Genomic DNA, 12,304 nt, shown 5'->3' on the forward strand with positions numbered 1-12,304 from the left:
GAATAAACATACTGTTATTTGAAACCATTTAAGGTTTAGATAATTTCTTATGTGCCAACTTTGATCCTCACAACAATGTTAGTGGTTAGACAGCTGTTATTTTTACCAATTTTCAGGTAAAGAAACTGAAGCTCAGATTAAGTAGCATATTCAAGGTCACATGGCTGGTAAATACAGGTTTTCAGTTTCTAAGGTTAGCACTTTATTATATGATTCTTTCTCTACAGGGAGTATGGAGGCATTAGAACGCATACCTTGAGAAATGGTAGTTAATGCAATGATGAATTGAAAACAAAAATATAACCTCCTTACCAAACCTAGGTATGTTTGAAATGTCAACTCCATGTGTTCTGTGTAACTACTAATAGGCTTCATCAAAAGGGCTCTGTGTTCAGTTTGGGAAATGATGGATCAAATAAATTTAAACAGGATTCTTTACTGAAGGACTACTCAGACTTTTAAATGAGGTAATGATCACTCGCTGAGTGACTTTCTCAGAGGTACGTAGCCTATCACAAACTTTCCTGACCACAGAGTCCTCTTTTTGTGGAGTAGGACTCAAAACCATTATTCTTTGAAAGTTTTGCCAATGATTAGAAATAAAAACAAGAGGTATATGGAATCCTAAGAAAATGGCCCAGCCTCTCAGAGTAAGCAAAGCTTTTCTGGTGTTCAAGTGTGGAAATTTTATCATTCTAGGGTTTTATATCATTATAGTTTCTCCAGGTGAGACCTGAGAACCATCTGCACCAGTCAGATGGGGTCCTTGTTTAAAATGTTGATTATTGGCCCTACTCCCAGGGGAGGGGAGGATGAAAATGGCAGACTATTTGGTTCAAAAATATTTGTTACCCCTCCCTGGGAGAGAATTATATTTCCTTATCTGTCTAATATCAGAACTTGGCTGTTAACAGACTTGGCTGTAAATATTTCAATATATATCTCTAAAAGATAAAAAAAACCCTCACTTTTAAAAAACATAACCATAATACCGTGATCACGCTTAAACAGCTTTGAGAAAAATTTCTCCATATCATCAAATAGTCAGTGTTCAAATTCAGTTGTCTCATTGTTTTCTCCCTGATGATTTGTTTGGATTAGAGATCCATACAGTTTCAAGGTCAACCCAGTTAGACTGCAGAGTCAACATCCTCTTGAAAAAGTAGGCAGCTGGGTTGGGGAGTATCTATCTTTTACTTACGGGACTTAAAGTGACTAACAAGAAAACCTAAGCTACAAGATCATGTAACTGAAGGGTTACATGAAAGAAACCCAAAGGTCGGGGACACAAAACGGAGTCAGGAGCAAGGCTACAAGTGCATGCCATGATGACCAGCACACTTAGTTTGGGTAGGCCACACATTTAGCTTTAAGCTTCTCAGTAGCCAAGGCAGAAAGAGGAAACCGGTCAGACCCACCACTCAGAATGTCCTTAAGATTAAAGTGAATCCAGGTACAGGAAGAGCACTTCCTGATACTAAGATCAGGTAAGAATTTCTCACAAGAACCCTCTCATAAAAATGATACTATGAGGGCTGGCCCGGTGGCAGAGCAGTTAAGTTTGCACATTCCGCTTCGGTGGCCTGGGGTTCGCTGGTTCGGATCCCAGGTGTGGACATGGCACTGCTTGGCAAGCCAGCTGTGGCAGGCATCCCACATATAAAGTAGAGGAAGATAGGCATGGATGTTAGCTCAGGGCCAGTCTTCCTCAGCAAAAAGAGGAGGATTGGTAGCAGATGTTAGCTCAGGGCTAATCTTCCTCAAAAAAAAAAAAAAAAGATACTGTGAAGCATTCTGACAGTAACAGCCTGCTAATAAATACAATGACAGATACTCTGGGGCTTGCCCAGACACTGAACTCCACAAGGGCGTTTGTCTAAAGCTAACAATGAGCTGAAATGTATTCGGATGTATTCTATGAGCGTGGAATATGTACCTTACGTTGAATACGTTCAGATGAGCATTGTTACGCTAGGTTTACTGGTGCCACACACCTAGAAATAGCCCCAGTGTGCCTGGCAGATTTCCAGCTTATGCCTGTGAACCCCCTTTCAATCTCAGAAGTGTTCTAGATTGAACAATAAAGCATACAGTCATCCTATCTAGAAAGAACCTGGCAGACCTAAGGAGGCCCCCCTGCCAACTCGTCCAACTCCATAGATGTGCGATGTTCCTCAGGCCGACGTGATAGAGACTCCGTAACAGTCTCTTTCCTCGTAGATCTCTCCACACCGCTATACCCAAATCCTTGGAGCTAAGTAAACACTTTTGCTTATGCTAATACGTGTGTGAACTCAATCATTTGTGGGCAAGTCAACAAACCAGACAGGTTTACATATATTACAAGTTGCAGAGGGCTGTGCTTTAGACTCAGTGGAAAATCCAAGTATAGTGCAATTCAGCAAAAGCAATTCTGCAGAGGACTACCTCTTTCCAGGCTGGGGGATGGCTCCTTCATGGAGGAGACCCAAGGACAGTTAGGAGTTTTCCTAGGAAGCCAAGAGTTCTAGCACCTGAATATATGGATGGTGTGATGGACATCTGTTACTTCTGCTTCATTCATTCGACCTCTGATTATCTCTCTCAGATTTTCCTCTGAGGAACCATTCTGTTCCCAACTCTCAGCCCGTGTTGTTCTGGTGAAGCTGACCACACCTGACTTGGGATCGAGTGTATGACCTAGGTTGAAGCCAGTCAGTACATCATATTCCTGGGCCCTAGTGATTTATTCAGAGATGGATACATGGCTGATCAGATACTTCTGCCAGGGGTTTTTGGAAAGAAGCTTGATGCTGAGAGGATGTGGTGGCTGAGCTGACATGGCCATCTAGTTACCACGTGACACCCAGGTCAGTAGAAGGCAGAATGATATGATCAGAAAGGAGCCCTGATTATGTCGTATATGACCCGAGGCAGCTGTGCCTCAAGTGATAACTGCTCTTGGACTTTTTGGATTACATGGGCCATTTTTGCTTAAGAGAGAATGGATGGGATTTTTGATCGCTTGTTACATAAAAGCCTTAACTGGTACAAAGATGAAAACCCCTAAATCCCATGCCTCCTAAACATGGCCAAGATGGTTAGACGGGAAATACTTCAAAGCAGAAAGTACCAGTTAACCGCCATAGGCACAGAAAAAGTTCTACAGTGTACCCATGAAACATGATTTTGAGGAATATTTTCTTTCTGGAAAACTTATTATCATTTGGAAGTTGCAAGATGTACCCCTATGTAACAAAATGATCAAACTTTCATGGAATTGTTGGCAATGAACCAAATAAAATCTGGATGCCATCTCAAGAAATAATGGCTTTTAGAGTAGTTATTTTAGGATATTCTTTCTGAAAATAGTTAATTGAGAAGGATTAGACAGTCTCTTGAGACCATTCCTAGTTTATGGCAATAAAACCACATCAACAACAGCTAGGTTATTACTTAGGTGTTTTTTCTAATGGAAGTCTGAAAGCAAAACAACCCATTAGGGACAGGTGGGCTTTGAGCACTTTCTGAGACAGATGAACTACGTCTCATCTAGGAGAGCTAAGCTTTAGTGGTTTTAATGGCCCATCTGGTTGAAAAACCACTGGCCTGGGAATTAGAAAGCCTGAGTTCTAGTTTCAGTTCTGATACTAAATTAGCTCATTGATCCTGAGTCCTTTTAACCTCCTGGGCCTCAATTTTTTCTTCTATAAAACAAAGAATTTAGGCTAGATGTTGACCAAAGTCTCCTCCAGATTTCAGATTGTGATGCGGTAATTTGCGCATGGCCAATCTACTGTCTCTTTGTAAAAAGGAAGACTTCTTCATAGGGTAATTTATAAAATACAGAAATAATAAAAAGTGGCGTTTATTTCATTTTCCCTTGTATTCACGTATAAACCCTGTTTTCTATACTTGAGCCCTTAGTGAAAATATAGACAAAAATAAAACAAGGAAAGGTCAATGTCATGAAGAACTAAACTAAGTATAAAGCACTGGGTTCACAAATGCATTACTCAATAGGCATTTTGTTATTGGGTATGAATATGTGATATGGTCCTTGTCCTCAAGAAGCTTCCAGTGTAATAGTGGTGGCAGATTAACTATAGTTCAACCAAATAAATGTTATCACAAAAGTGAGCACACATATTCTAAGTCTACAGAGGGAGAATGGTAAAGTTGGGTAGTGAATTTAGAGAAGTCTTGGAGCTTTATAAGGATATTTTAAAGGATGGATGGAGAATTCTAGGCAGAGATTATCCTGTATTGAGTGCTATTTTCATTACTGTGGAAATAAGTCAAAGGGGATATTTGAAAATGAACGTATGCATGTAAATTGTGCTTTCCCCCCCTGGTAGAGTTGCTCTGAGTTAACAGGAGCTAACATCGATTGAATGCCTACTGTCTGACACTGTGTTAGGTACTTATGTTATCTCATTTAATACCACCTGTTTAAATCTCATTTAACAACTAAGATTAGATGACAGCTAGGACCTAGGAAATGGCAAAATTAGGATTCCAAGTCATGTCTACTTGTCTCCAAAGCCTTTGATCTATGACTATGCCATTTCTCTCAAAGAACGCAGTTTTCTTCACAACTCTGAAAATGCATAGATTCTGAAGCCTCTTACTTCCTTCCAATTAGTTGCCTATCCATAAACTATTTCCTTTACTTGCGTTTATTAGGTCTCATTTGGATTAGTGGAATCTTTTTGGGGGGAGCAAGCCGGCGGGCAGAGAAAAGAATTGTCTTTATTCTCTCTGAATATTTATGTAGGTTAACATTGGTTTATAACAGTATATAAATTCCAGTGTACATCATTATATTTCGACTTCCGCGTAGACTGTATCGCGTTCAACACCAAGTCTAGTCGCCATAGTGGAATCTTTCTTAATCCTGTTGATGGAAAGAATCATCTGTGGAATTTAAAATGCAGGCTCCCAGACCATGCCCCTGGAGATTCTAAAGATTGGATCAGGGCCTAGCATCTGTGTTTTTAGCAAGCATTTGAATCATGAGCAGTCAAACTGGAGGACACTGGGTTAGTGCCCTAGCTTAACCGATCAACCCATTTCTAAGTCTTATTCCAACCCATTTCCCCCCTCCGTTTCTCAGCATTACTCTCAAGGCCTCTGAAGGCTTCCATACCGTTTCCCATTGTTTTATTTACTGAAAATAATAAACACTACTATTTACGGAACATTTGGTTATTTACTATTCACCCTCGCCCCCGCCTTGGGCAGAAGCTCCATGAAAGAAGGGGCTGAAACTGCAGGGCCTGGGCGCACAATAGGGGCCCAATAAATATTTACTGAACCAACACACCCACGAGATAGTTACTATTATTATCCTTCAATTTGAAAATATGGACACTAAATGAGAAACAGTAAAGTTGGGATAGCTTGTAACAAATTCCGGATGCACTGCCTCTGTGCGAATCGCGCGCCGCCACCGGCGGCGGGAGGACTCTAGTGCCGGAGATCCTTTCCGAAAGCCCGCCCTTCCGGAGGTGTCCGGCCGCCAGCCAGGCCACGACACGCTCCTAAGAAGCCCACTCGGAACCCTGATCCACCACGCTGAGGACCGCGCAGAAGCGCACCCAAGAAGCGCGCCCCTTCCTCCAATATGGCGGGGTGGGTCACGTGGGCTCGGGGGCGGGGCCATACGGTCAGCGGAGATGAGACGTAGGTCACGTGGCTCTGAGGGGGCGTGGCCGTGGGGGGCGTGGCCGTAACTCCGTCGGAACCGCCCCGGTCGGGGCTCCTCGCGGGCCACGCCCCCTGGCCCCTCCGGAGGCTAGCGCGCAACGGAGGGGTGGGGCCTTCCTCGTGACCTTTCACCTCAGCATGGCTGCGCCCGTGGGACCAGTGAAATTCTGGCGACCCGGTAAGGCCCTTGGCGGAGCGCTGGGCAGATGCAGCGGCCTGATTTTGGTCTTGGCCCCGCGGCCGGTGCCCTGGGGCCTGCGGACTTGCTCGCAGGCCTGACCTCGGCGGGCTGGCCACCGATCCCTCGGGGCTAGTGGACTCTGCGGCTCAGGCGCCCATGGTGGTCGGGGGGCGTTGGGGGTGCACCCCCAGCCTGGGCAGAAATTCGCTGTGACCTTGTTCGAGTCTCTCAGCCTCCCCGGGCCTCGTTTTCCTCACTCCTGATGCCTGTCTTGCCCAACCTACGAGATGGGGAAACGCGGAAGCGCCACTCGTGTCCTCTTAGCGCCCTGGGGCTACGCTGGGGCGGGACAGGCGGTGCTGCTCGGGGCTTAGGAGCTCAAGCTATGCAGTCAAACCGCCTGGCTTGGAATTTAAGGCTCTGCCGTTTAGTAGCAGGGTTTCTTGGGGCAAGTCACGTAACTCTTTTGAGCCTTAGTCTCCTCACCTGTGAAATGGGCAGAATAATGACATCTCTCCTGTCGGCTTGAATAACGGGCACGACGCGCTGCCTGACGTGGAGTAAGGGCTCATAAAAAAGGAAAACGTCTTATTTTGTTTTAGAGTAATTCTCGTCCACCCCGAGTGTCTACCAGAAAGTGAACACCCACCTTCATGTTTGCCGCCACCCACTTCTCCTCTTGCAGGCTAACGCGAATCTCAGCCAAAAAATGCTTTGCTTATTTTGTTTTAATTTATTCATTAATCAGGATTTTATTGACTGTGTACGTGCCTGACCCCCGTAGATGCATTTCTTCCTCCCCTTCGTTTGGTGTCTTGTGAAAAACAAAAGTTTCTTAATAGTTACCAGCTTGTGTTTTCCACCACTTGCACCTCTGCAGGTCTGGATGTGCAAAGTATATTGCAGCAAAAATGAAGTGAGACGGAAAAGGTAATATAAGGAAAACTTTTAAAGGATATTTTAGAGTGGTTCCCTGAAATTCTGACCATGCATATAAAGGATGTAGGAGACAAACTGAAGCGAGGGATGTGTTAATCTTTTAAAAAAATTTGTAGTTTGTCACTTAACGACAATTTTATGATTCAGCGTTTCAAGCCAACAGTCAATTCTCCATCTTCAGTTTTATTTGCAGCCAAAACTAAGATCCCATTAGGAAATGAGATACCCTCTATTTTTACTTATGCAAGCCTTTAATAACTTGTGAAAGAGTTTAGTATAATAAAGGTCTGAATGAATTGTTGAAAATCAGACCAGGATACTATTTTAGTTAAAGAACATGGGATTACTCTTGAGTTCTAGTCCATTATTTAGTTCATTCACTGAGGGTATGCTTACTGAACACGTAACCTTGTGGTCAGGAGGCAAATATAGGTGAGTAGGGCTCTGCTCTTCTCTCGAGATTTATTCTCTCTCTCTTTCAATTATAATATGAAGTTGGGATATCCTTTAGAAGAGATTTTAAAATGAGGCAGAAAAAGGTGGGGGTCAGGAAGTTGGGCTCTAAAATCAGACTGTAGAGCCCATCTTTGACTACCGTTTACTAGCTTGTTGACGTGGCAAAGTCACTTCAGTGCTCCCAGTCTCAGTTACCTCATCTGTAAATTGGGCATAACACCTACCCAAAGGATTGTTTTGAGGATTAAATGAGAATACATGTAAAACTCTTAGCACTAGATAATAGTAGCTATTATAATTGTATGGAAGTATAGAAGAGAGGGAAAGTTAGAATGTGTGGGCAAGAAGTACTTCATAAAGAGTGATATTTTTGAGGGGAACGTTGAAGCACAAATAAGGTTTTGTTCTCAGGAGAGGTGGGAGAAGGGAGCTCTGGGCAAAGGATGGAGCACGAACAAAGGCCAAGTGGGATGCGCCTCTAGAATGTCCACAAAACCAAAATAATTGAGTAGCCTAAGGGCATTAAGTGGCTTGGGGTGTGGCAGGAGGTGAAGCTGGAAAGGTAGGTAGGGGCTTCGTTGTGAGAGGTCTCCATTGCTAGTTAAAGAATTTGGACTTCACTGTTTTTAAGCAGGGGATGACACGGTCAGGTGTATTTTAGAATGAGAACTCTGGCAGTGGTGTGCAGAATGGTTGGGCGAGGAAATTAGAGTCAGGGAAACCCTTAAGAGAAGGTACCACTAAAATCAAGGAGGGATATTCAAAGCCCCAGTTCTGGCCTGGGAGCAGAGAGGAGGGGCCTTATTGGAGAGACGTTTTAGAGGCAGATGTAGAAGGGAAGGTCGGTAATGACTCCGATTTCTGGGTTGGGTGGCTTTCTAGGTAAGAGGTTCTCAAATTTTGCTGTATAGTTGAGTCACTTTGGAAGCTTTTAAAAAGCCTGCTGTTCAGGGGCTGGCCCGGTGGCACAGCGGTTAAGTGCGCACGTTCCACTTTGGCGGCCTGCGGTTCGCTGGTTTGGATCCTGGGTGCGGACATGGCGCCGCTTGGCACGCCATACTGTGGTAGGCGTCCCACATATAAAGTAGAGGAAATGGGCACGAATGTGATCTCAGGGCCAGTCTTCCACAGCAAAAAGAGGAGGATTGGCAGCAGATGTTAGCTCAGGGCTAATCTTCCTCAAAAGAAAAAAAAAAGCCTGCTGTTCAGTCATATCCCATGGCAATCAATCAGAAGTCTAGAGGGCTAGGAACCAGGCATCCGTATTTTTTAAAGATCCCTAGGTGATTCCAGCGTGCATCAAAGTTTGGGAACCTCTGGTCCGGGTAAACTGTTATCATTAACTGAGATTGGAATGGATTTAGGACACACTCGCAGGGCCCTTACTTTGTGCTAGTCACTTTTACCTACATCATCTTATTAAATGAATCACAATATCTCTGTGATGGAAGTATTATTCTCATTTTACAGATGAGGAAACTGAAGTTCAGGGATGTGGGAAATACGTAGTGAAAGTCAGGGAAGTGGTTGAACCTGGAAATAAGGCTAGATGTTGGAATCACAAACATATCCTTAGGCTGGGAGTCACAAGCTCAGGTAGCTACAGGGGCCTTTCAGACCATCTAAATAAGTGAAGCTGCTGGGTGAAAGTAATAGAGGTGAGGACTATGGCAAACTAGAGTGTGCATACACTGATAGGTATGTAGTGTAGATTTACACTGGGGCTTGCATATGCTATCTAAAGCAGGAAGCTCTACTCAGTTCCACCTAATTCTTGTTATTTGGGCTGAGTTACCAATTTTTTTTTTTTTTAAAGCCTAATACCGAGATTTGAATGGGAATTTTTACATGTCTTAAATGAACTATTTCAAACATTTTAATGATGGCATGTTTCAGGACCTGGAGTAACTAATTTGTGATCTTTACCAGTTTTTGATCTCTGCCTTACGAACTTTGTGTGAGCTGCCTGAAGTTTTTGTAGAAAAACATTTGACTTAATTTTCGGCATAAGTGGATCAGAAGGGCTGGGCCGTTTCCCTTCATTCGTTCAAGAAACATTTAATGATTGCTTACCATCTGCCTGGCAAATGATTTATAGCACCAGCTTTGAATATTTTTTTATCTGATCTACAGAAGGAAATGTATTGTCTTGTAATTCAGTGCACATGCACACACACACACGCACAACTGGAAAAAGTTGTACAAAAACAATATTGTTTTCTGGGATGCACTCTGATATTTTCTAGTTCTAGTTCATTATTAAAAAATACTGGTTATGACCTACTACATTAATTTCCTAACTCATTAATGGGTCACCACTCAAACTGAAAAACTGCGTTAGAGGGAATGCTGGATTGTGGGGTGCTATCAGCCTTGTTTTACAGATGGAGAAATGAAGGCATTTGTGGTTTACAAGAATTACAAACTTGTTACTCCCTTAAGCATAGAGAATGCTCGCATGGGAAAAACAACCACAGGCAGCCAGAATGGGCCGTGAGATGGATACGGGAGGAAGCAGTCCTGGTTTGGCTGAATGAAGTCTTTTGTAAGGAGGAGACATGCTGCTTATTGATTGATAGCAGGTGTGCTTGTAAAAGATCTTAGGATATACTGAGGTGGACTTGGCTGACAAGGAGGGGTGGGGTAGTGAAGAAGTCTCCTGGGAGGATTAAAGCCTGGTGGGGGAGGAAGTAAGAGACCTTGCAGGAGCAGTGTGAGAATATTCTAGACATGCCGTCAGGGTTTAAGACGTGTTTTGCAAAAGAGGGAATTGAGGACAAAAGCAGAGCTGCTGAGGATAATGTATTCTTTGCAATGGTTTTCTTGGGTAAAGACTATAAGAAGTTATTAAGATGTAGTGGTAATTGATGAGGATCAAGGCTGCCCCAGGGAGAGAAGCCCAAGGCGTCCTGGCCTACATAACAAACTGTATCATCCTCTAGGAAGCATAGGATGTCCTGACCTGATCCGACCTGATTCGTATCCAAAGTTAGACGACCGCCCCGATAACCAGGCCCCACCTGCACTGATACCATTTTAAAGACTTTTTTACCTGATTTTTCCTTTGTCTTGTAAAGAAATAACTCACATACCTGTGCCTTATAAATTTAGCCCTGCCCTCAACCCATTGCAGCTCTTCACTGCCCATGGGTCCGGTCCCCGTGCTATTCCCTGCTATTCTCTGAATAAAAGAGCACTACTGCCAGACCTTGAGAGTCCAAGAAATCTTTCTTTCAACTCCTCGGCTCACTGAGCCCACATCAGTAATAAGGGAAGAAAGGAAAGGAAACCTACTTCTTTGAGCACAGGCTTTGTTCCAGGTGCTGTTCTATCTTTTATCTTGTTGAAAGGAAGGTCAACATTTTGGCAAAAACAGTACAGCACTGCCGCACTTACCTGATTTTTGGCAATCTTGGACTTCTGGAACACAGCTTTGTTCCTAGAAGTAAGTGGAAAAGGGATCAGAGATCTGTGGCAATGATTCTAAACTTAGCTCTAGGGGGTCTGTGGACCTCAGTATTTTGTATTTTGATAAATTACATTCTGGCGTGTTTTTCAGGAGAGGGAGTTTGTAGCCTTTATTAGATGGTTGAAGGGATCTGGGACCCCCAAAAGATGTAAAAATAAATCACTGGGCTAAATATTTTTGTCACAAAGGTCCTGTGACGCCCTCCAAAAAGACAACACATACCGGGGACTCCTGGTCCCCCTTACCGGGGCTTTGCTTTTCTCCACAGCACTTATTGCCACTATTGCACTAAGTTACGTTCTGTTGGGAGGAAGAATAAAATAAGGAAGTAAGCCGCACGAGGGTGGGGCCAGCATCTGTGGTGTTCACTGCCATGTCTCTTGCACTTCCATCCTTGTTGGGTGAGTGAGTGAATGATTGGTGGAGGAATTGTGAGCCTGAGCTCTGGCACCATCAGCAGCCTTGATTCCAGCTCCTGCAGAGAAGCCAACCTATGGCTTTGAAAGGAACTTATCAAGAGGCACGGAGATGAGAGCAGGAGAAAGTCCAGGCAGTCCCCGGTTCCTGTCGTCCTCGAACCCTGCTGCCATCCTACAGTAACAGGACTCAGCCTTTGCTTCAGCTAATTCCCATTGGATTCTGTCACTTTTATTAAGAGTTCTGTAATAATGCTGACTCGGAGGCCAGAACTAAAAACATCGTCCTCTGTAATACACAGTTGTGTGTGGCCAATTTGGAGTCCAGTGGGACTGCCATCGCCTTTGTTCTTGACACTGCAGTGAAGCGTTTAGGGAAAAGTTTTGTATCCTCCTAAGTATTTTTCTAGGTGCTTTCCTGAAGTTAAAGTTACTATCTCTTAGTAGTTTGAGTTAAGGTGCATTCCTTCTGTTGTATATCTTTATCTTTGAATTTGTAGCTGTTGCACATTTTTCTGTTCATTATTCATCAGAGAATCTTAAAAAAAATTTCTATTCCAGGTACAGAGGGACCAGGTGTCAGCATCTCTGAAGAGAGACAGAGTCTAGCGGAAAACTCTGCGACAACCATTGTTTACAATCCTTACGCTGCCCTTTCTATAGAGCAGCAGAGGCAGAAGCTGCCAGTGTTCAAGGTACGTTGAATAGGCGCGTTCACTTGTCGGCCTGAAGCTTTACACTTGGCTCTGAAGTGAATAGTGTCCTCTTACTCTTAATGATTCTTTAGAACACGGTGAGCTCAGAGATACCCTTTTCTGAAGGGATTAACTTTTTCAAGTATGTGTGTGTTAGTTAACTTTATAAATCTAGAAAGTCTAAGTTTTTTTTCAGTTAGATCTTACGTATTGAAAAACTGGAAGAAATGGAATGACATTCTTTTATCCCCTTTTTGCTTTCAATTAAGGACAAGTTCAGACATACAGAAAAGTAGAATAAATAGCACATTGAACTTCTATGCATCCAGCTTCAGCAAATTACCAACATCTGGCCAATTTTAGCTTTCTTTTAAAGGCATATTTCTTTAAACAAGATGAATTGGGAATCCAAGGTTGTTTCTGTCGAAGAGGTTAACTCCCACTGGAACATTGACAGGGT

At 43.4% G+C, this 12,304-nt stretch overlaps 1 protein-coding gene across 7 annotated transcripts in view; it reads left to right on the forward strand.

Moving 5' to 3' along the window:
• Positions 1-5,677: 5,677 nt before the first annotated feature.
• DHX35 (DEAH-box helicase 35) overlaps positions 5,678-12,304 on the forward strand; it is a 67,680-nt gene continuing 61,053 nt past the window's right edge. For all 7 annotated transcript variants that reach the window (XR_011431059.1, XR_011431058.1, XR_011431060.1 and 4 more), the window contains exons 1-2: positions 5,678-5,866; positions 11,711-11,844. Coding sequence is in view for 4 of the 7 variants with exons in the window: in XM_023626561.2 (XP_023482329.1) it covers positions 5,827-5,866; positions 11,711-11,844 (174 nt within the window). In the remaining 3 variants the exon portion in view is untranslated. The remainder of the gene's footprint in view (positions 5,867-11,710; positions 11,845-12,304) is intronic.

This window comes from Equus caballus, chromosome 22 (genome assembly GCF_041296265.1).
Source record: "Equus caballus isolate H_3958 breed thoroughbred chromosome 22, TB-T2T, whole genome shotgun sequence".
Lineage (NCBI taxonomy): Eukaryota > Metazoa > Chordata > Mammalia > Perissodactyla > Equidae > Equus > Equus caballus.